This window comes from Poecile atricapillus, chromosome 4 (genome assembly GCF_030490865.1).
Source record: "Poecile atricapillus isolate bPoeAtr1 chromosome 4, bPoeAtr1.hap1, whole genome shotgun sequence".
NCBI classification, from domain to species: Eukaryota; Metazoa; Chordata; class Aves; order Passeriformes; family Paridae; genus Poecile; species Poecile atricapillus.
Window position 1 is genome coordinate 44,014,770 of NC_081252.1, and position 24,069 is coordinate 44,038,838.

Consider the following 24,069-nt stretch of genomic DNA (forward strand, 5'->3'; position numbering starts at 1 on the left):
TAAAAGAGCAGGTGGCTATAAACACGGATATATGTGTATGTGTGTCTGTAGCCATAGCTAGTTTTTTTGAGAGAGCCTTCCTGTTGGGGTTATTGGAAAACCAACTGTGTATAAAGCTTTTCTGCTTTAATCTTTTATGCACTACACTTGAGTTTATGTGGGTTATACTCTCTATGAATTCATCATGCACATCCAAGAAATGCCTTTCCCAAGTAGAAATGTCACATTTGTAAATGGTGGAGGGAGGGTGTTTATGTATTTGTTTTTTAATGCATCACTAGCTCTATAGAGATCGTCATTTTGGGATTCTACAGGGTTTGTTTTATGGGATGCTGCTTTTCCTTTGTATGTCTTTTAGTTATTGTGATATTAACAAGATATTGTGATATTAACAAGAGAAAATGCTTTTGAAAAACTGGTAGACTAACTATTAGAAATTGTTTTTAACCAGGTCCTGTCCATATCAGCTTTTGCTGTTACATAAGCTGTTTCGCATTCTTACATGGAGTTGAAAGAGTGCCTTCTCCCAGGAGTGCACTTCAGCTACAGTTTAGAGCAATCACATTTGTTTGGCTGAAGTTCTTTTTTCTCTCCACATCTTCAGCCACTTGTTCCCATTTTTTTCCCCCTGCATTGGTTCCAGCAGTAAAGCAATTCAGAGGACTAAAGCAGCAGAAATCTAACTCAGAGAACAAATGTGCCTCCTACTTTTGCAGAAAAATTCTGAAGTGAATACTTTGCACTTAAATATTTTGGTATCAAATGTTACTTTTTATCTCTGTAGATCTATGCAGATTTACAGAATGTAACTTGGGAAGAGTGGTGCACATTTGCATTTAGATTTCAGACTTTTCATGGCTATGTCTTGTGAGAATGTTTCTGTACTTAGTACAGCTTTAAAGGAAGAATATTCATTTTACAGCTTCAAAAAGTGCTCAACTAAATCAGGAAATATTGATAAGTTTGAACATTCAACCATATATAATCCTCTCTGTATGTTTGCATTAGAAATAAAATCTTAAAATCTTCAGTTAGGTTGATCTCATATACCACTCTGTTATGTCTGGTCCTCTTGTCCATGTATCCTATGCAAGTCTATGTTGTGTGTGGCTGCTGGACTTCAAATGTTACCTGAAGCCCTTTGTAAATTAAAGGCCTACTCATTTTTATTACCTGAGTAGTCGGTGAAAAGAAGGAGACATCTCAGAAAAGCAGTTTGGTCCCGCAGATCTCTGACACGTGTCTTCGACTGACAGAAGTGCCCTCTGAGGGCAGCCCTCTCTTGGCCATAAAAGAGAGTTGAGTGTTGGATCATATGTCTAGCAGCATAGGGATGGAGTTAGGAGAGGTGAGCTGGAGAGTTAATGATCTATTAGTTCAGTTACAGGGGCGAAGATAAAATTGTTTTTATAGAGTGAAAGGAGAGAGATAACCACTAAAAACCTGAATAACATATGGCTGTAAAAAATAATGAAGTGGGGAGGAAGGGAGTTGAACAAATGTAATTGCTAAGATTGATTTTAGTTTTTGTTCAGAAATACATTGTTTTAAGATGTTTAAAGACTTCGTTGATCCTATTATTTCCAAATACTCTGATGCAAAAAAAATTTTTTTTTTTTTGAGTTTTAGGATGTTGCTAATTCAGTTTTAACAACATGGGAATGATCTGCATAACCATTTGTCTATTTTACTCTAATTTCTAATTTTGCAACTGATTCCTTGAATTCTGTTTCTTACATGCACTGTGGTGACAGAGGAAGGGAGGCATCTGCTTAGTAACCAAAGGCAAACTATGGTTTAGACTACTCTAACTGTGAATTACAGGAAAAGAAGCAAGTTTTGTTGTCAGTGGGTTTCAGCAGAGGTCTCTTTAAATCATTTATTTTTCTCCTATAAAGAAACAACACAGATAGAAGATCCCAGGAAACAATGGCGGCAAGAACAAGAAAGAATGTTAAAAGATTATCTTACAATAGCCCAGGATGCTCTCAGTACCCAGAAGGAGCTGTACCAGGTGAAAGAACAGAGACTAGCACTTGCACTGGATGAGTATGTACGGTTGAATGGTGCCTACAAAGAAAAATCAAGCTCTCGTACAAGCTGTAAGTACAGTAGAGAATACAATGTAACTTCTTTGATCTCTGCCTTGCAGGGGATCCTGTTTCTCTTTAGGATAAGTTTTCAAGGTTTGATAGGAACACCTTGTACTCTGGCTTTTTTAGAGTTAGCATCCCTAGATTATTTATTTATTTAAGACAAAGATATTCTGCTGGAGAGAATCCTCTTCTCTTTGATACAATTGAACTCCTTTGAGCCATGATTTAGAACAGTTGGCTCTGAAATCTATTTTGTCATGCAGTTTGTTGAGGCAAAATTATGCCAAATCTATGTTCAAAGTGAATAGGATCTCTTGCCTTCCTGGCTGCCTGCTGAACTGACCCTTCAGTGTTGACAGGTGTCTGCAATAGACCAATAAGGGAATGTGCTGCTGATTTATAGGAAGAGAAGACCGTAATTTTGTAGCCTGTGTTCTGTGACCAGGGATGGAGTAGAGATACAGGTTGTTGTCTTGGGCAGGGAATGGGCATCTGGAAAAGCACTGTCAACGCTTGTTATTGGCCAAACACCTCTCTTAGAAGTAGGTAGTGTATGAAAGGAGCATGTACATCTGTGGAAGAACTGAGTGCCAGATCTCTGAGATTTCTGAATAAATCTTCTGCTTTCCTGAGATCTCGTTAAAAATTACAGCTTTCAGGAAGGAAGTGATTGCAAGATGGCCCAGCTAGAGGAATAGGAGCAGAGAGCAAGGAAGAAAGCCAGGGAGAATGAGGTTCTACCTAAGGATCCTGGGATAAATAAATGAGGAGAGAGATGTAATGAAAGGTAGTGGTAGGGGGAAAAAGGGGAAAATTTTGATTATTCAGTAATTATTGCTATGCTGCAATTATGACTACTCTATAAAAGGCTAGCTTTTAAAGTATTATATGTTTTTGAGCATATTCTAGGGTTTTGATCAATGTGGATTCATCAAGGAATGGACAAATTAGTGATTTTAAAGTATTTAAATATTTGTCTTTTTTATCTTTTTTTAAAAAGTGTTTTCAGGCTCTTCATCAAGCACAAAATATGACCCTGACATTCTGAAGGCTGAAATCTCCACTACAAGATTAAGGGTGAGAGTCTTTAACTCATGTTCATCTGGATTCTATGATTATAGAATAAGCATAGCTTGAACTAGCAGATGTATCTTGTGTCCTGGTACTGAAACCTCCTAATGTTCTAATTAGATACCATTCAGAGGTTTCAAGTTAATTTTTAAAGCTGTCTCTGGTGCTTTGAGATAACACTTTTTTGGGAAACTTTGACAGATATTCTAATGAGATGTAGGTTTAAATAAATATGATAATTATTTTCAGTTGTATGCCTTTGTTTTCTAATGGAAGAGTAAAAATGGAAAAGTAGTAGGCTAAGGTGAGCTGCATCTAGATTGTTTTTACACAACCTTTCTTCTGTGAGAAATGCATCATTAGCTGCTTGAACTGCCTCAGAAGTTTCTGTTGGTTTGAAAAATACTTCTCAATAATGGTGCGAAACCCCTCTGTTATGTCAAAATGGAACAGTTCAGATCAACGATGAAAGTTTGTGTTTGGATTTTGAAATTTCTAATGAGCATAAATCCATGGTTTGGTGAGCTGTGTTCAGTACGGTCGGTAACAAACTCCATATAAAGAACTTGCATTCATAGGCTAGTCTCTAGTGAATTTATCTTGAATAAAGAAGAAATGGTGTGCAAGACATTTAAAATATCTATAGGGATTTCATTTATTTCAGCTGTGGCATATAATGTTTTATGGATAGCCTACACTCTCTGTAGTTAGTAATGAAAAAAATTACGTCAAAGCCTGCAGGTTAAAAAGACAGCACCTCACAGCACAGTTCTTCTGTGTGGGCTGGAATACAGACTCCAGGAGAGCAGAAGCAGCATAAATGACAGCATTTACTCAACTTTTCCATTGCCCTCTCCTGGTTTGTGTACAGAGCAGCACTCATAGAAGCCCCAGAGAGTAACATCTTCCTTCACCTGGAGTAAGAGTTGTGATTATTTGTGACTTTTTGTGTCTGAGAGGAACTTTGGAATAGCTCATTCAACTTTTAAAACCCAGTATAAATCAGGGATGGAATGCACTCTAAAACTCATGTCTGGATGTTACCCTCCTGACTGCACCTACTCATCCTTACCAATCTTGATTTGGCATCCCTTATCCATTAAAGCAAAGGGATGGTGATTAGTGAGGGAGCTTATTAGAATGCTGGAGGTGGGAAGAAAATTTTTTTAAGCTTAGTAGGGGGCATCAAAGCCAGTAAGGACCCTGTCAGGAGCAAGAAAGAAGAAACAAGGCAGTAGCTTCTTTCTAAAATGAGTGGAGCAGTAACAGATGTTTCCTTTGCAAGGCAATCACCAGTATATTTAGGAAATTTACAGTGTTGTTGAAGAACAAAACACATGATGAAATTTAAGTACAGTCATCTACTTGTCAAGAGGGGAAAATTCAGGCATGGTTCTGTGTTCATTTTTTCCCATTACCATTGACTGCAGATCTACAAATTGCTCACCACGGTGAGAATCAGATGTGTTTATCATGGTAATTCACTTTTTGGAGGTGCTTTCCTCTCTTCATTGTTTCTTGGAGTCAAGGAGCCTAATATCCTGCTGGCTCCCAACACCTGATTTGTTGGCATTGCATAGTCCTGCATATATGCCTAAAATAGGTGACCTGAATCTTGTCTGCAGAGTTTAGAAGGGTGCAGTCCAAGAGTATCTGTATCAGCATAAAGTGTGTGGTCATCCAAAGCCACTGGATATGAAAACTGAGATAAGAAAAGGTGGAACCCTGTGATGCTAGGGCTGGAAAGTGGTTGTCATGGAAGATGGCAATAGAGGTATGGCTATTATCACAGTTTACCCTTCTTTGAATGTTTGAAGTTGCTTGCTAATATGCCAGCTTTGGGCATTTTGCAGTATATGCATGCATGGACTTCATGAGAAACAGTCATTAGTAAGCTGCTAGCCAGCTACTTAGATTTTGCATTTTGTTAGATCAGTTTGTTAGATCAGTACTAAACCTGTTTCTCTGTGTCACAGCATCTGAGGCTTACTGGTATCATCAGGTTAACGGTGGCTGGAGGGGGGGAAACAGCATTTGAGGAATTTCTGAATTGGCCTTTGGCCTTTTCCTTGTTAGCTGTGTGTAATATATGTGTGTGGAGCCTTCTGGATACATGAACTGCCTGTTGTGCAATATAGGTCATGGAGAAAATATGACAGAAATCAGACACCTGTTAAATGAAATAATAATAAGAAATATTTTTCTCACTGGACTAAAATTGAGGGATCATATCCTGCAGTAGACTTTGAGTGGGGCCATTTGGGGTCATAATTAGCAATCAGCAAGATAACTCAAACAGCACAAAGCATATGTGATCACAGTAAGTTTTATGCACATGCAGGAAGTGAGTAGGAAATGCACCTTTATAAAATAACAAGGGGTGGAGGGGCTGGGGAGGGTGGCTCTGTTCCATTAGGACTCGAGTGTTAAGAAAGGGGTTAGCACAGGAGCCTGCTTGAAGATGTGGTTAGGAGTAGGAAGGAGAGATCTGTCAGGTGGCTGAAGATGATGTGCAGAAGCAGTAGGAAGGGGGTGAATGTTAGAACAAGTAAAGAGTTGTGAAAAAGCAGGAATTATATGAAAGTTTTGAAGGAGAAGACAAGGAGCCTAAGAATAGTTTAATGCAGGGATGATGCAGTAAACACAGAGGCTATATTTCAATGTAGGTCACATCCTTCTAGGATAATGCACCCAACTCACATTTCTTGATAATGAAATGATGATTAAGTACAGCAGAGGACACTCAGAGGATGATCTTGAGGAAAAATATAAGGGTTTCTGAGAGATCAAATCCTCTAAGTTGAAATCAAGTATGCCTTCTGCTATTAATGTAAATACATGTTTCTGATTTTGAAAGGGAAAGGTTCAGCCATCCTGTATTTTTCAGAAAAATTCAGACTTGTTTCATATTTTACACAACACTTTAACTGGAACACAGAGGTGATATCTGTTCATTTTCCTTAACCTTGATCAGAACACATGAGAAATTATTCTTGGAGTTTTCATACTAGTCAAGGAGAAAATAGCTGAGGAGCACTGAATGTATACTTAGAGAAATTGTCTATTTGTCATGCTAACTATTCAGTATGGTCAAAATAAAAACAGTTTTCTGTCAAGTAAAGCAAGTAGTGATGATAGTATGATAGTTTCCAAAAGCCTAAACATTACCCCTCATCCAGAGAACAGGTTTTGCTTTGAAGAAAATAGAGATTAAAAGCATTTTATTTCTGTCACAGAAAATATATTAGCCAGAAACTGCAAGCTGGAATGTCTAAGTATCATTCACAACCCCCTACAAAGACTCTGTAAATCACTAGTTATTTTAGAAATGTAGAGCATTTTAAGTCTCCTGGAAAGCTGCAGCAGCTTCTGATGCTGAGTGCTTTTTGTTACCTGGCATGCTGGGAAACATATCTGTTTGTTTGTTTGTTTTTGTTTGGTTGTGGGGGGTTTTTTGGTTTTTTTTGTTTGCTTAGGTTTTTTTTAAAATTATTTTTATTTGAAGAATATCAGCAAGTAGGAAGTCTAAAGGGATTTGGATACAAAATACCTTGAAGACATATTTTGAAATTAATTTCAGTTAAAGTGGTCTAAGTTCTTTATATTAGTATAATTTTTCAAGAGTTGAATATCAGAGGAGCTTTTAAAAACAAGCAAGAATTTTACAGAGGTAGGTGACAGCAGCGGACTTTTAGCTTTTCCTTTTTTCACCTTAATGACTGAAAAGTTAGAAAGCCTAACAATATCTGGCTACTATGTAGAGTGCAAACAAGCCAGCTGTAGATATATAAATACCAAAATCTTGGACTCCACACTTTAAGGAGGCATTTTTCTCTATGGGTGTGCTGATGATTAATTTGTGTTTAAGTACATTCATTTTTAGGTGGTTCCTAAGACTTTGCTTCATACATTTGGGAAATATGACATTAAAAATTAAATGAAGGATTTTTAAATTTAATCTTGATTCATAAATATTTTTTAGTGCAGTCAGATCTGCTGATGTCTCAAACAGCAATATTACATTTAAGAAGAAACAGACCATGAAAATTTAGGGAGAGTAGGGATTATTTTTCCAAAGACATTTTTATTAAATAGACATGTATATTTGTGATTCGCATGTCTTTAGTGATTGTTGTCTTTGGATTAAATAAGTGTGAATTATGTATTTATGGATCCAGTATCTGTAAAGCTTTATAAGAATGGATGGTTCCTAGAGAAAAAAGAGTCCATTTTGTCTTTTACAGTCTGAACAGCTTCCAGGAATTAAAAAGTGAAAATATAATAAAACTAAAAGTAAACAGGCATGTCCCTGTAGGACAGTTGGAATGCATGCTTAACAAGTGAGAAGTAAATTACTTGTTAACGTTCTCTCAGGTTTAATAACACAGTGTGATATCAATACAAATAAGGAATGTGATTTAATCTGCTTGTGTCCCTTTAATACTAAAGCATGTTGCCCATAGACATCAGGAAGAGATAAGATCCTTTTTTTTTTAATGTGTATCAGTAGAGCAATTTACTCTTTTTCTCTCATCTGATATAGTGCACACTTTAATTGTTCAAAGCCATGTGTTACATCGTTTAACAAGAGGAATTTTCTAACTCTTGCTTTGATTTAACACACAAGGTTAAGAAGCTGAAGAGAGAACTCTCTCAGATGAAGCAAGAGCTGCTGTACAAGGAGCAGGGCTTTGAAACACTGCAACAGTGAGTAAATGAAAATAGTAGAGACTGACTTAATTCAGTCACCTGATTTCTTTTCTTTGGCATGGAATTGAATCTGTTTTATCTAAGAGAATTATTGTGGAGGAAAAGGGGAATCTAATAACTCTGGTGTAGTTAGGAAATGGGAAATCTGTGGAAATGGCAAGTGCCGTTTTGTGCAAGTGTTAACATAAGAAATTTGTCTCCCCTCTTATGTTTTTTTTCGTGGGGTAGCTTGTGTTGCAAAGAGGCAGACAGAAGGGCAGTGGTCAGGGGTCCTAAGGACAAAATTAGCTGCTTTGTGTGTCCAATTAAAATTAATTTTTTTTATTTTTGAAAAGGTACTTAGGTCTTTCTTTCCTCCTTCCCCACCTCTGAGCTCAAAAGAAAGAGAAAGGTGCTGTTCTTGGAGGTATGAATGGTACACAACTCTGCAGGGTTGGAAATTAGTCACAATTTGAGGATTAGAGACCCGCCTTTCTTTGTTCCAGTTGCTGGGATGCCTGGTGTCCAAAGGGCTGATGCTGAACCGGGTGAGCTTTCTGGGTATTTAACCAGTTAGATTACTAGGGAATGATTTTTTTTCAGTCCAAGAACTCCCTGCTGCTCCTGCCTTACAAAATTAGGCCCTAAAATATTAAACATTACTGGAACTGTCACCATAAAGAACTTGCTGCACAGGAAACCTTGCTAACAGGTGTGTTTTCCTGACTAATGTGAAGAGAAATTTATTAATGCTAGCTGTTCTCCACACTGTGGTATGTATCCATACATTAAGGATACATTGCACATTAAAATGCTGAGCTGTTTGCTCTTAGTACTAGTTCCAGTAGCAGAAGTAATCCTCAGCACATTAGGAAGATGCCAGTTAAGTCTCTATCCTCCTTCATTTTGACTAAAAGAGAAATGTAAGATTTGTCTGTTATTTAAATTAATAAAGACCAACAAGGATAGTTTATTGAATTTAACCATGAATCAGATCTCATTTGTAGTAAAATTTAGAAGAAGAAAGACATATTGATTCCAAAGCTTAAGGTAATAAAAACTCACACTGCTGTCCCAGGATTAAAGGTTAGCCAATCATGCTGGTTTTATTATATTAATTCAACAGTGAAGTATTGTTTTAAAGCAGCTTGCTTACAAGCCATTTTGATAGGAATCCAAAGCATGTTTCAGAAACTGTCAACAGCATTCCACAGAAACACAATGGACGTTTGTTTTTAAAATTCAGTCAGCCACGTTCAAACAGTACTAATCCCATTAATTTAAAACAGGATGATGGAATATCTTATATATCAGAGATCCTTCTTGTCTATCTTAATTATATACAGAATAAAGCAGTTGTAATTTGAATGTGGCTTGTCATGTTACTCGACAGCATGTGGTGTATTACCCAACTGTTCATTCATGATCCCAGTGTTGGTGTATCCTGTATCTATTTGACCTTAGCAACCTGGTAAGTTACCAAAAATTGAGAGCTGTCACACAGTAAGTGCCTGCCTATGAAAGAGTTTGAGGAACTTTAAAGCTGAAATAAATATATCCTTGAATAGGAATGATTGCCAAGTCACAGAGGTATTTTTGTTACACAGATGCAGTTTAGTTTGTACAAAAACTGGAATGTAGGGAAAGGAGAACAGATATGCTCACAGTTTTACAGACTACTTTAGAACTTTGATATTTCTGTGGCCAAAACTTGAAGAAAAATAGAATACACCTGCAGGCATTTTGTAAGAATTGCTGTTCTTGCTGGGGATGCTCCTGGTCACTTCTGATTTGTTCACTCCTCACTCACAAAGCTGTTAACTTCCAGAAAAGATGATGGATGATGATAAAAAACAGAAAACCAATTGTATTATAAATGAATGTATTTTGTACTAAATGCTTGATTTTTATCAAGATGGCTGTTGGTGTTAATTTTTGAAGCATAGTTGCAATCATTTCCATGATACTATGAAATACTCTGTTATGCTAGACACCAGAGAAATGTGTTTACAAACTGTAGTTCTTGAAGGAAATATGGAAATACTAAAATGAATCCTCTTTTTATCTTTTTAAGTTTTTTAAAGTTTTTAAAGTTTTTTAAGTTTAGCATAGCCTTGTTTTATTATTTTCAGGTTACAGTTTCTAAAATCATTGGTAGTTCAGGAATTTAATGAATTGCCCAATCTATGACATATGGTATTAATTATCCAGAGATTTTGTGAATAAAGAGAGCCTGGTGACTGGCTGAGCAGAACAGCTGTTCCAGACAGTTAATGCCCAGGATTAGGGTGAACTAGAGAGAAGCTGAGACAAGAATGGTGCTGGTTATGTTTCTGCTCAGAAAGGCTGATCAGTACCAAGAAGCCTGCCTGTATGCCCATGTCCCAGTGTGGATTTGGGTGGAAGGATGTACTTGAAATAAATTCTGCCTCTGTAAGGGGCACAAACAGTTATTAGTATGAAAGGTGTACCCAAAATCTGCTTTATGTTGCAGAGTTCTGGTGGGAATGGGAGTATTGTCAGCAGTAGCTCTGTGCTCCTTGATATTTTTGCCAAGGATTAAATTGCATTTGAATGGAGATCTCAGTGTCATTTTTCCTTTCCATGTCTGTTGAAGTAAATGATATTTCACCTCCTTCCCTTCTGTTCTCTAACTCTGCTTCTGCCTGAAGTAGAACAGAAGAGATACTGGTATGATTTTCTCTGTCTTTTATTAATATTCTCTCTTTCCACAGAATTGACCAAAAAATGTCTGGAGGCCAGAGCGGGTATGAACTGTGTGAGGCCAAAGCCATCCTGAAGGAACTGAAGTCCATCAGAAAGGCGATCAGTTCAGGCGAGAGAGAAAAACACGATTTAATGAAGGTATTTTGTTTGGTTAATGGAAGTTTTGTGTGGATTTGTTTTAACATGACTCACTTCCCTGATGATAAATACTTTGGATTTTATACTTTCAAAGGATTCTCAAAACTCTTTGAGCCAAACTGGTATTAAAATTAATTTTCAGATGCAGAAACTGAAGCCTGTGACATTCCTAGTTCAAAAAGCTGCTCTGTATCAGAGAATATAGATTTTTTTTTTTGGAACTTGAATGTAATTTACCATGCATATGTTACCTCTAAAGCACAATTTAGAATGTTAAGTGGACAAAATTGATACATTCTAAGATGCCTGACCATTCTGTAAATCAATGAAAGTTCCTAATCTAAATTGTCTTATTTCCATTTCTGAAAGCAGATTTCCTTTTTGTTTCTTTTATTTTTTTCAGCAAAATTCATAATTTTCATAATTGGTTGACAAATTAAAAAACACAGAGGAAGTCCCAGAACAGACACAAACCCAAATGAGTAGCTTTTACTTTTTCACAGGTGTTGGTCACCCTTAGCGTCACCTACCAATGGCTTGATTAAAAGGATGGGTTGCTTAATATGAAATAAGCCCAGTCTTTTATGTAAATATCTTTTGGAGATAAACTGGTATAAACATGGTAAAGTGCAAAGGAACTTTACTGCCACTTACTTCTCTAATTCCTGGACAGAGTCTTGCAAAGCTGAGGGAAAAATTCAATGTTGACCAAACCACGGAAACATCTGAAGCAGACTTGAGTTCCAGCTCTGTAAACTCCCAGCTGTGTTTTCCTAGGCAAACTCTGGATACAGGGTCTCAGACTGACATTTCTGGTGAGGTGAGCTTTTTTTCCATTTTGTCCAGTGTAAAGAGAAATTGAGGAGAATGCTACTGTTAATGGAATTGGAATCAAATGGCTGTTCGCTGTTGCAGATAGCATATAGGTACACTTATTTCACGGAATTCCTTAGAATCACTCACACTAGAATTACTTTTCTGATGTTTTACCCTTGAATGTTACATCAAGATTCAGATTAACTTCATACATTTGTCATGAAGCATTTATGACAATCTGATTTAGTCAAATGGTTCCAGTACAATGAAGATCAGAAGAAGTGGATAGTATTTTTTTATCTGTCTATAGGATATGTTTCACTTAATAGACCTAATTAAATAGAAAAATTAACTTAAAAAAAAAAATTCAGGAAAAAGGATCTCAGAATTTAAATGCACAATTTTATTTCACACAGCTGAAAAACTGTGGAATTACTTGTTCAGTGATTTAGTAAAACTTTGTTTCACTGATGTTATATTTTACATACACAGAAGGCTGTTTAATTTTGATACCTTCTTTGAAGTTCTGCAAGCTAAGTTTGTAAGAAAGAGAAGGGTACAAGGTTTTCCAGGCAAAGAGCTTGTCTGTGTTTTGTAACAAATTTATTAAAGTCTAACTTTGAAATGCACTGAAATGAACTCAGAGTTTAACAGAATTCATAGTAGGAGATCAGAATTTTCGATGTAGTTGCTGCAAGAATTCTTTGCAAGGGCTCTGGCTTTGGTGGAATGTCAGCACATGATAGTACAGCAGCTAAAAATGTATGAAGTGACTCGGAAGAAAACAGCACTGCTTTGTACAGCTGAGTAGATGAGATCTTAACTAGGCATTTAACAGCAAGTGGCTGCAGGGGCAGGGGGTAGTTTTATTTTTCTTTAAGCTGTAATTTTTCTGGCTTCTGCCTAGGTTTTGTTGGATCATTTAAAAGCTTTGCACACTAACAAGGCTACTTTTTTTGTTTGATTTTTTCCCTTAACAGAGTGGAGCAAGAAGTAGATCAAATTTAGCAGAGAAGGTCAGACTCAGTCTGCAGTACGAAGAGGCCAAGCGAAGGTAACGGGGACCATGTGGGAAGCTGTCGGTGGCCGGGAAGCTCTCGGTGCCCGGGAAGCTCCCGGTGCCCGCGGCTCCAAGGCTGTGCTCGCAGCGACATCCAGCGGGCGGTACCTTCTGGGGGCTGCGGCGCTCGGCAATGCTGCGGCTGCTCCTTAGTGCTAAGCTGGATGTGCCGTGAAACAAAATTAAAACGCTGACAAATTAGTGGCAGTTCCAGGATTAAGGGAATAGGGTGCGGTGGCTTTCTGAGGAAAAGCAGTCGCCAGGTTATTTATGTCCATTATATCCTTCTTTGGGATCATAATTTCGCTTTACTATACCACTGAAGGCTCGTCAGTTTTAGAGTTGCTTCAGACTGCCAGCGCAGATTTAGTAGGCTTAATTATTTCTTTTTTCCCTTGGGACTTTAGATAATTTAAAAACTTGTTTTCACTATGGGTTGGCTTTTTTTTCATTAGTTTAATGTGAGGAGAAAATACGTCAGGAGCTGCTGAATGAATGTGGAATGCCTTTCAAATGAAGTTCTGTGGTGCTTGCCCATGAAAGCAGTGCCATCTTGATGAATTGCCGCAGCACTGAGAAATGGGCATCAGGAAGCTGAACATTCAGGGTTTGAATGACATCTTCTGGTGTACCAGAAGTGCTGCATAATACTGGGGCAAGATTTACAATAAGGATAGTACACTTGTGTGGTATTATTTTCTGATACTTGTCAGCAAATTATTTGTCAGCTATTCAGAAGCCTTATTGTTTTTGTTGTGGAAGTTCATTGTAAGTTAAGGGAAATAGAAATCTAAGTACTATTCCACACCCAAGTTTTGGGGTTTTTTTACTATGAAGAACTAAACAAGTCAACAAAATTAAAAAATAGTGCTTTTCCCCAGATGAAAACTGTGCCTAGAATGCTATTTAATCTGAGATTTAAATATTATTTCAGTTGGAAAACACCGGCATGATCATTTGAAAAAACACAAAAATAAATTTTCAACTTAGAAGTACCAAGTAACAGCTTAGTTTTTAGGTTTTAAAAGCAGGAGTCTGCATGAATTTTTTTTTTGCCGAATTTCAAATATATACTTCCTTCTGCAGAGTAGTATCTACTGTCCTTACCAGTAACAACAGCAATCCTTTATCTGTTCATTATGGATCATAAAACCTCATTGTATGCTCAATGCATTCATCAAAGAACACCAAAGCTATTGTGTTTGTTTAATATTGAGCGTGTATGATTTTGGCTCAGAATCATGGATATATAATCTTGTCAGGTGGTAACTTAGATGCAGGTAGGTGGCATTGTTTCTCAGGCATAATTGATCCAAAACCTGTTCACCCTCTGTTTTGGCTGTGTCTTGGTACCAAGAAGTCCCAGCACGGCATTTCATCTTTCTTTTGTAGGAACAAAAACTTCCTTGAAGTAAGTCAGTTTGCCACTTCTGTCTTGGGGTGGGGGGAAAAGAGAAAAAATGAGAAACAGTACAGTGCTCAGAGTATGGAGTACTGCAGCACAGAATCAATCTTTCTCACAAATTACTTAGCCAAGAACATGGGTTGAAATTTCAATGCATGTAACTTGGAATAATGAATATACATACCAGTTTGCACATGAAGTTCAGTATCCCCCAAGTATTGTGGCCACTGTAACCACCACTGTAATTTAATAAGTGTTGATCTTCTCTGAAATAATATATGTGCAAATTCTCTATTATTTTGTGGTAAAATAGCTAAGATGAAGAGAGGATCTTGTAAGTGAACATTTCTACTTGAAAAATTATCAGATAATTTTGTACATTGCAGATTTGACGTTGCTTAGCCAGCAGAATGTCTTGAAGAGGTGGAGCGTTCATAACTATGCTGAATTCAGTTGCAATTGTTATTCAAAAGGATCTGATACAACATGCTGACACTCCTATCTTGATATGATGAAGATCTGGCTAATACTCCTTTTTGGCCTGTTGTGACATCCCACCCTTAAGGGGAAAGGAGCACCCAAGATTCATAGATGCCCATGGTCACTAGGGAATGACAAAAGCCAAAGAGTCAGCAAAAACTTACAAACTTGTATTAGTAAATTATACACGCAGCATGGAAAAGGGGATGTCAGTCCCTGACCTCAGAGTATAAACAAGTGGTGATGGATTTTGAATAGGGGGTAGGATGAAATAGGAAAGGGAGAGAAAAGAAGAAAGAGAGCAGAGAAGCAAACAAGCATCACCAATCCTGGCTCCAGCATGGATTCATCTGATGAGGCGTCCAGGGTCCTGGGACACCTGTGGGGGTATCTGATTTTATAGCCAAGCTTTCCTTGCCCTGGAGTTACATTTCTTGCTTTCTATGCAAACTAGGTATCATGAGCAGTCTGTACTTCCAGACCCTTCCAGAAATGGGTTGAGGGCTTCAGGAGCTTTGGTGGTCTTGATCCCCCCGCTACTGCAATGGAACAGCAGTTGAACAAAGTCAAACTGTTGAGTTCATCTCTTTTCTCCTTAGGTAGCTGCTGTTGTATTGCCTTTTTCTTTAATTGCATAGGAGAGCAATGCTTTTGTCTTAAGATCTGCTGAAGTGAGCGCCTTGCTGTGGTGCACATTCTTTTACCATGGCCATGTCTGTTTCTGAGGAGCTGTCGGCCTCCCACAGCATAGGAGAAATCCATCATACTCGTGAATGAGTAAAGCATGCTGCCACTGCTATGCTACCAGACAGATTGCTTCCAAAAAAGCTTTTAATAACATTGTGACTTCTACTTAAACTGGAATAGGAGCAGCTAATTTTTAATGCATATACATATTGCCTCGATATGTGGCCTAATTCTCTGGCATAGTCTTCGTTCTAGTGAAACAAAATGAAAATTAGGGCCTTGAGTATAAAATGTTATAGCCTGATACATTTCAAAATATTGTATCACTTCTCTCTGTCCTGGGCTTTGTGTGCTGTGCTGGACTCAGGTGAATCTGCTTTGTTTTATTTTAGCATGGCTAATTTGAAGATTGAACTCTCTAAGCTAGATAGTGAAGCCTGGCCTGGAGCACTGGATGTGGAAAAGGAAAAACTGATGTTAATCAATGAAAAAGAAGAGCTTTTAAAGGAGCTCCAGTTTATTACACCACGCAAACGTACTCAAGATGAGCTAGAGCAGCTAGAAGCGGAAAGGAAGAGGCTTGAGGACGAGCTGGTGTCTGTGAAAAGCACACCCAGTCAAGCACTTGCTGAAAGGTAAGGGGTTGCCTTTTGCTAATGTTTAATGCTGCTTTCTGCAATCTAACCTTTGTACTCATTGCAGACCCTGACCTATACCTTAATGGGCTGTTTTCCTTCAGCGACTGTTCTATGTAGATCTTAATTAAATTTGTTATTAGCCCAATGGGCAGAAAAACAAAGAAGTCTTCAGTACTGTGAGGAATGTGAACACCCTGTATCTGCTCTGCAGTATCAGTTGCTCTGCATTTGTTACCAGCATGAAAATGCCTGTGACAGATGTTAAATAACTGAGGAATGTCAACACAGCAGCAGGAAGGCAATACATCATTCACTCGTTTCTGATAATAGCTGTAAACTGTTTGAACTCAGGTTACAAAGATTATCATGATTGTTGCAACATCTGAAGCCTTTCATTGTGAGTTTTATTACGCACAAAAATGCAACCAAAAGCGGGAAAACCCCAAAAAGTTCAGATGAGAAGGATAATTGCTGCAAAACTTTCCTAACTTGCTGCTACCCAAATAGTAAGTGAAGCTACTCTCACAATAAATTGGTTTTAGCCATATTCAGAATTTGAGAAAATCAAAGCTGACTGTCTCAGATGTACTTTTCATCAGCTCTAAGTGGAAATAAATTTAGGGGCACCTCTAGCCCACATAAAATGCAATAAGCACAAAATGTCCTTGTGTGTATCACTGTAGTATGCCTTACTGAAGTAATGCAATCAGCATTGTGGGGCTTTCTTACTTCCCTCTAATAGGAAATATCTGCTGTTGCTCCAGTGTACTATATGGCCAAATTCCTATTATAGGATTAGAAGCTGAGTCCTAAATTGTAGCTGAGTAACAAGGAGGTTCTTTTGTTGACAAAGTACAAATGTGTGTATTAAGAAAGATACATTTTTTAACATTTTTGCACTTTATAATAGTTTAAACTGCATTATATTAATAATTCAAATACGTTTTAGATGAAGGGAACTATATTTTCACAGGAGAAGCTACTTGTCTGTGCTAGTAGTGCATAAAGTACCACGGATCTGTTGCTCTTTTACTCCCATTAATACATGGATAATAAGGGGTCAGTAATAAAATCTCATTCACAAATAAGTAATTTGAATCTAAGATTTTGATAATATGCAGTTGTATAGCTAAATCTTGACTCAAGCTATAAATAGGTAGCTGGTGTCTGCATCTTGTGGTTTGGATTTGCTTTAGTGCCAGAGTAAGTTCTGCACCTGACTGTTCTCCCATATATGTCAGATGCCAAACTTGGAGTACCAAGGGCAAGTAAAATTGTCCCCCATTGTCAAGAGGAAATTAATTTTCCATGTATACTGACAGAATGAGTTGTTAGAGCTTCCTTTTTCCCCCTCTCTTTTCCTCAAACTTTTTTCCTTGTATTTTTAATCCTGAAAATATGGAGTGTTAGGGCTTTTTTTTTCCAGAGGTTAATGTAAGCTATGCTGTGCACTGCTGATTGAGGTAGCAGTTACGGTGGCCTCTGGGTTACTTCTTTGTTATTCCAGGAAATCTCCTGTGAATTTCTAGTTTCAACTGTTTATATTAAAACTGTCTCCTTTAATGACTTCAGAGCACATAAATTCTTTCACATGAGGCTATTTTGAGGATCATTTCTTGTTTGCCTACTATAAACAAAAAGTAAATCTTCTTTTTCAGAAAGATTCAGATGATGAAACTTTTTCTGAAATGTTAATTTTTAAAAAATACATTTAATTGTATCAGATCAATCAGCAGGATTTTTTTTCTTGAAGATGAGGGAGATTCTCCTCTCTATTACCAGTGGAGGAGCCATGCCATCTTCAAAATATTGTATCATTGTTGCATTACCATTTTCGTGTATGAGGTTTCACGAATGCCTTCAGTTTTCAGTGTTTTCACAAGTACTGATAATGAAGCAGCAGCATAAGAAGCTGTGGATTGTACCAGAGCTTAATGCAAGGAGGGTTCTTTCGTTTGGTTTAGTGGTTTGATTTTTATTATTTCTAAAGGGAAAAGAAACAGGAGACGTGCTTTGACTTAAAACAAAAACATCTGACTTAAAACAAAAACATAGCCCTGGGTTATTTTGGAGCAGGATGCTGAAATTGCCACTCATAGATGTACGTGGATTCAATTTACAGAAGGTGGGTGTAGATCATAACATATCAACTTCAAAAAGGCAGAGACAGGGCGTACTCTGACTGCTTTAAGAAGCCTCAAAGCAACTGTGTAGAAATAAGTGGATTGTGGAACTGTTGAGAACTACTTGCTACTTTTTTGCCTCTGAGTTCCATTATTGCTTTAATCCTTGGCAGTATCTCCCAAGTAAACACAGCCATTTGAACAGGTCCATGATTTAAATACTTGATTGTGCTGTTGTCTGCAAAACTGGCACCTGCTCTTGTGCCTGTCACAAACATGTCCATCTGAGTTTGCGCTGAAAGGTTAGGTATGTGCATTTTAAATTTTAATGTATTTTCTTTAAAGAGTCTCTGCTCCTCTCAGTGATGTTACAATTTAAGACCAAAAGAGAAAGATGTCTTACTAACACTAAAGTCCCTCCTGCAAGGAGTAATAGGTTAGTTTAAATAGAAGTGGTGGAAACAGGAGAGACTGAGAGAAGCCCATGTCAGAATAGATAACACAATGGTTGTTTAGGTGTTTACACAGGGTTTTTTTTGATATTATAATTCCTGCTTGTGCTATAAAGAGGGAACGTTCATTGTCTGAAAGTTTTGGAGGTGGGGTTGTTAGGTTTTTTTCCATTTGGCCTGATGTAGAATGAAAAAACTTCCCCTGAATCTCAATTCATTGTGAGACAATAAAATTACTTCCTGCATTTCCTCAAACTTCCACAAGTGATTCATCACTCGGCTTGTATTTGTGATTTGTGACTAGCATCTTTCTGACATTAGCCTGCAGGTATTAACAATTGTATTTAATTACTAGTAGATCAAATTACTTCCAGGAATGAATTTTTTTTCAGGTGCTAAATTATAAGGGATAAATTATGTTTATCCACCTCCTTAAGACAGTAAAAGAAAGCAAACTGTTAATTGTGCTTTTGAGAGAAAAACCAATGAAACCTGTTAGTTCAGTAGTACAAATTCTGTTGCTATAGTGTCTCTCTCAAGGTGGTTGTAAGTGTGTCTTTGGAGGACTTCAGTCAGAGAAATTATTAAGCTTTTATTTTTTTCTTGTTTTTACCATTAGTAGTTGAACACAGAGCTATTTCTATGTCTCTTCCTTGAGAAAAAAATCATAGTTCATTACTGGGAAGCCACAAAAGAGCTAGTGAAGAGCACTCTTGCTTGGGAAAAGCAGGATAGATTAGGCTTTAAAATAAGACAGAAGGCATTGATAAATAGTAAAATGATAGGAAAGAGTGTCTGATACTATAGATGAACATAATTCTTGGTGTGGAAACCTGTGTGTATGTCTTCCTGAGTGAAGAATTAAATACTGTGTGTGCTTTTAACAGCCTTAGCAGGTATTGGCAGATGAACACATCACTGTAGTGTGAGAGCACATGTACCGTGGGCAGTGGAGTGGAAGTCACACACTGGCTCACCCCAGGGTAACTTATTCACCTTTGCATAACCCAGATTTGCTTACTGAATTAGCATGGGTGTAAGCAAGTGCTTTTCATGCCTTGCTGAATCAGGGACTTAATGTCTTTTTGCTGGTATCTGATGTTCAAAGGGAGTGAATTCTGGGCACTCTTGAGTACCTAATTTAGTTAATTCACTCTGTGTAAGAAAGCAATGGTTGATGTTTCTTGTTTCTCAGATTAGTTGCTTGAGAACTTGTGACATGTATCAGTTGACTGGGCAATGCCTAGAGAAGAATATAGTAATCCACAACTACAGGAGGATTTTAGCTGAATCCACTGAGATAAAGCAATTTATTTAGTGTAAATGGAGTGATAAAAGGGAATTAAAAGAGGGGGGGAAATCACTCTAAAGGTTAGTGAATAATTTCTCCTGTCCAAGAGGAATAGGAGAGTTCCCCATTTTGTGGCTTTAGAGCTGTGCTCAATAGCAAAGCAGGAGGCAATAAATCCTGCTTTCTCGTAAAGGTGAACTTGTTGATGAGCATTACAATGCTGTGTGGCACTGAGGTGCTGACAAAGCTGTTAGGAATGTAGAAATCTTTACCAAGGACTCCTAAATATGGTCTATAATCTCAGAACCTTTCACTGCTTTGATTTGCTGTGCTTTATCCCTATATAAAGATTCTGAAATTAAAGGGAGTGCTTTGATTTTAAACTTCAAAATATCAAAACTAATACTGGTATTACTGGTATTAGTGTTCTTTAGGTTTGTTTCTTTGTTTTGGTGGGTTTTTTCCTGGTTTTGTTGGTTGCCTTTTTTTTTTTTACCCTGGAATTTTTACCCTGGAACTATATTGAGTGAGGAGGGAGTCTGCAGCATGGCTTTTAAAAAGTGTATGAATGCAGATCTTATTATCCTGAAGTTGTAGCTATTTTCCCATCTGTAGCATTTTCTCATCTGTTACTCTTCTATTGGGTGCATGTTCCCCTTGGTACAGTGTGAATGTCCCAGCCCTCTGCTTGTTTGCACACTCAGCAGGTTTGTTAGAATGCTTGGTATTCTGCAGTTAAAGTCACTCTGCTGAAGCAGTTGGGGTTTTATGATCGGACCGAGAGCTAACACAGTATTTTGGATTTTAGTCACTGGCAACCTGATAAAAAAAGAGGGATCTTGATTTCATTTCTTTTTTTATCTATAAAATGTTCTAGACTATTCTGTAATGCTTTCCTGAACTAATATGTACATCTTTTTGCAGATTAAAATTGGAGGAGAGAAGAAAAGAGTTGGTACAGAAACTTGAAGAAACGACAAAGTTAACTACCTATTTGCATTCACAGCTTAGGAGGTGAGACTGTACTGCACGATGTAAAACCTGTTTTGTAGTGGACCTGGATGTCTCAACTTCATTCTTAGGTTTTTCTCTTAGCTGAAAGCCCAGCAAAACTTATTTAAGTAAGAAAATGCAAGTGTAATAGCTTCAAGCATTTTGTCACTATGCAAACCTGGTGTATTTAATAATTTCTGCAAATTTTCCAAGTTGGTAGTTCTGTCATTGTTCAGTAAATGTATTTTAAGTGTTTAGAAGGGCCTGCTTGAATTATTTTTCCTGACATTTTTTCCCAGCAGTTCTCCAGAACCGAGGCAGTGACACTCACTCTGGCCTGGCAGGACTCTCTGTCTCCTGTTATTAATAGGACAATATTGCATGTTACAGCCTTTGCCATAATTTATACAGCTGGATTTACTGTGCATGTGGAGTGTGTGTTGCCACACAGATGGGAAGCAGTTCTGCTATAAGTTGTCTATCTGGCATCTTTCCAAGGTGCTTGGGCATAGGGTAGGCTGCATGAATTGCTCTAGAAGTGGCAACACTCCTCTGCTGTCATAAGCTCTATCTTGGGGATCCCTGTGCTGTCACATTGACCACATGAGCACTCACATCAGAGTGGAGCAGGTTTCCAGTGGGATATAACAGCGGAGAAGGCTTCTGTTACTGCCAGACCAGTTTGTCAAATCTGCAGCCTTCTCCAGAAGAAAAGGGGTTTAGGCAGGTGGCCATAAGCTGGATAAATTTCCCTGGTAGCACGCAGGATGGGCACACTGAGCTAAGCTAGGTATGGGTGCTTAAAAACATAAATGCCCCAAGCAGCTTTTGGTTGTGATCTGTTACAAGGTAGTTTCAGTCAAACTTCCCTCTCTTTGTTCTGTTTTGTGCTGGTTTAGTTTAGTAACATCAGTATGTTTGTGCTTTCTTTGCAGCCTCTCAGCTAGTACGCTGTCTGTGTCTTCAGGGAGCAGTTTGGGATCCCTGGCATCCAGCCGGGGATCTCTGAACACATCAAGCAGAGGGTCACTAAACTCACTCAGCTCCACAGATCTCTACTATAACCAAGGCGATCAAATTACAGATTTGGACTATCAGTACAAACTTGATTTCATATTACAAGAAAAAACTGGTTACATTCCTTCGGGACCTATCACTACTATTCATGAAAATGAAGTGGTCAGCTCCCATGGGAGACTTGGTTACAGTGACTCTCCTTCAGCTGCAGACCATCCCAAATTGACTGAACCTCCCAAATCTGTGACATCACTATCTTCCAGATCCTCACTCTCCTCCTTGTCGCCCCCAGGCTCCCCTTTGGTTTTAGAAGCTGCATTTTCAGCTCAAAATTCCCCTCTGCATCATCTCACTACAGACTTTGAAGACTCTGACCTTTCAGGTGATTTTGCAGGCATTAGCTTCTGCGAGAACCAAATATTATTGGACTCTGAAGCCAGAGCAGGATCTCAGATTCCTACAGATGATAAAGATCTAAACGTTAGGCAGCCTTCTCTACATGAAGGAAGTTCAGGTAATTAAAAAAAAAAAAAAAATCTTACGTCATGTCAAATGTATACACAACATGAAAAAAAACAGCTGGCTCTTGAAATGAGGAGGTACCTTGTGTAACTGAAGAGTATCTTGATCAGCATGCACTTGCATGTTCTGAGGGATGTTACCTAACTTCTAGTTTTGGCAGCAGAGAGCTACAATCACTCTGATTCTGTCCACATTTTTCAATAGCTATTTTAGTAAGTTCATGTATTGCAGTCTGTCATGAAAACAATAACACAACACCTGAATCTGGATTTTGAAAGCATGGAGGACACATGGTGTTCCTAGGTTTTATCAGGATGTATGGATATGGGGCAAATACCCTCTTCTGGTTTTTTGATAACTTGAAATCAGATACTTTGTTTCTGATTGAAAAGTTACAAACTGACATCCTCAGTAAAAGAGACTTCTGGAGTGAGAATTATGTGTTATGTGTATCTAATTATTTGAGTGTTGTCACTGAAAGATCTGAAGTTCATTTTGAATTGAGAAAGACAGGTGACTACATGCCACATAAGTTACAGTGAGAGTTCCCCCATTTTTAACATGGATTTCACAGCTTTTAGCTTTCTATGCAAGTTAGAACAGAGCTCCTAAGTGAGTCTAAGCTCCCCCTGCAGTCTGTGGGTAACTTCCAAAAGAATGAAGCATCTTGTCCTAAAGCATACTTCCCTTCAAGGAAGAAGGGATGAATGACTGTGAGTTATCAAGGTATCCTCAGTTACTAGTTAACTTTAACTTTGAGTTGGCTGAATTAGGTGTGGTGAATTCCACTTCTGGTCTGTAGCAAAAGCCACGCAACATACTAAATTATCTTATATTGTCAAAACCTTTGTCAGAACTAGAATTTCAAAAATTCCAGCTGTCAAGAATTGGTGGTTTGTGCTCAGTCTTAGAGTGTTCACTTTTCTGCCTTTTGTTAGGGCTGACAGTATGTTGTGCTATCTCTGCACATTTATTCATTTCTAGTGTCATTCTGTGTCATTGTCTTCAAATATGTTACAAACCATTCCTGTTTATGTTACACTCTGTTTTCTCAAGGAAGAACTGAGTGAGACAGATTTCCAGTAGTGCTGAGCACTGGCAGCCCTATTTGAAACCTGGTCAGTACCTGGCATTTCCAACTGTATTTCTGAGCTGGTAGGGAAGCAGCTAACTAAGGAGTTTGGTGTTTTAGAATAAGTATGGCCTAGCTCTTGAGCATTGTCCTGATTTGTTACAAAGTTTGAACCCTTATGCTTGGAGTTTTCCAATTTTTAATAAAAGTACCTTGTCATATTCATACAGTTATATACTTGAATGAGAAAGTGGCTTTTATTTTTTTAATTCTCGCAAGGAATTGTTGTAACATCTGTTGTATAATTAGATTAGCTTACTGCATGTGGTACTGTGGTAATTTCAATGTTGGCCAGAGCAATGTGGCACCAGAAGAGAATGGTGTGCTTAGTACTGGAAGGCCCCACTCTGTTTCACTGTGCAGAAGGAAAATAAGAAATTGAGTGATATCCTAATGGTCTGAACCTGTGAAATGCAAAGTTGAAGAAACATGGAAAGGAAATTTGGGGGGAGGGAGTCTTTTTGTCCTTTGTCTTTTCAGGACAGTATAGCACAGTATTTATTTTACTTTAGAGCCATATTATAAAACATTGAAACAATAATTAATTTTCCTGCCTGTATTTCAACAGCATATCCTTTCCAAATTAACAACAATTTTCAGTCTGTCTTTGCAATCTGGCTGCAGCTTACATAGTCAGAGAACTGAATTCAAAATGACTTGGAATTTGGGAACACTTTGGGCTATGTGGAATCAGAATTTTTTTTAAAAAAATTATTTCTATAGATCATTATT

The 24,069-nt window shown here is 37.8% G+C and overlaps 1 protein-coding gene across 3 annotated transcripts in view; it reads left to right on the plus strand.

The window, feature by feature from the left end:
- WWC2 (WW and C2 domain containing 2) overlaps positions 1–24,069 on the plus strand; it is a 94,005-nt gene that overhangs the window by 46,063 nt on the left and 23,873 nt on the right. The window contains exons 3-11 of one of the 3 annotated variants that reach the window (XM_058837639.1): positions 1,899–2,102; positions 3,097–3,173; positions 7,795–7,874; positions 10,592–10,721; positions 11,395–11,541; positions 12,518–12,591; positions 15,562–15,804; positions 20,598–20,687; positions 21,602–22,197. In XM_058837639.1, coding sequence (XP_058693622.1) covers positions 1,899–2,102; positions 3,097–3,173; positions 7,795–7,874; positions 10,592–10,721; positions 11,395–11,541; positions 12,518–12,591; positions 15,562–15,804; positions 20,598–20,687; positions 21,602–22,197 — 1,641 coding nt within the window. Of the gene's footprint in view, positions 1–1,898; positions 2,103–3,096; positions 3,174–4,835; positions 4,942–7,794; positions 7,875–8,258; positions 8,405–10,591; positions 10,722–11,394; positions 11,542–12,517; positions 12,592–15,561; positions 15,805–20,597; positions 20,688–21,601; positions 22,198–24,069 lie in introns of those variants that run through there. The other 2 variants (XM_058837640.1, XM_058837642.1) reach the window with 2 other exon arrangements.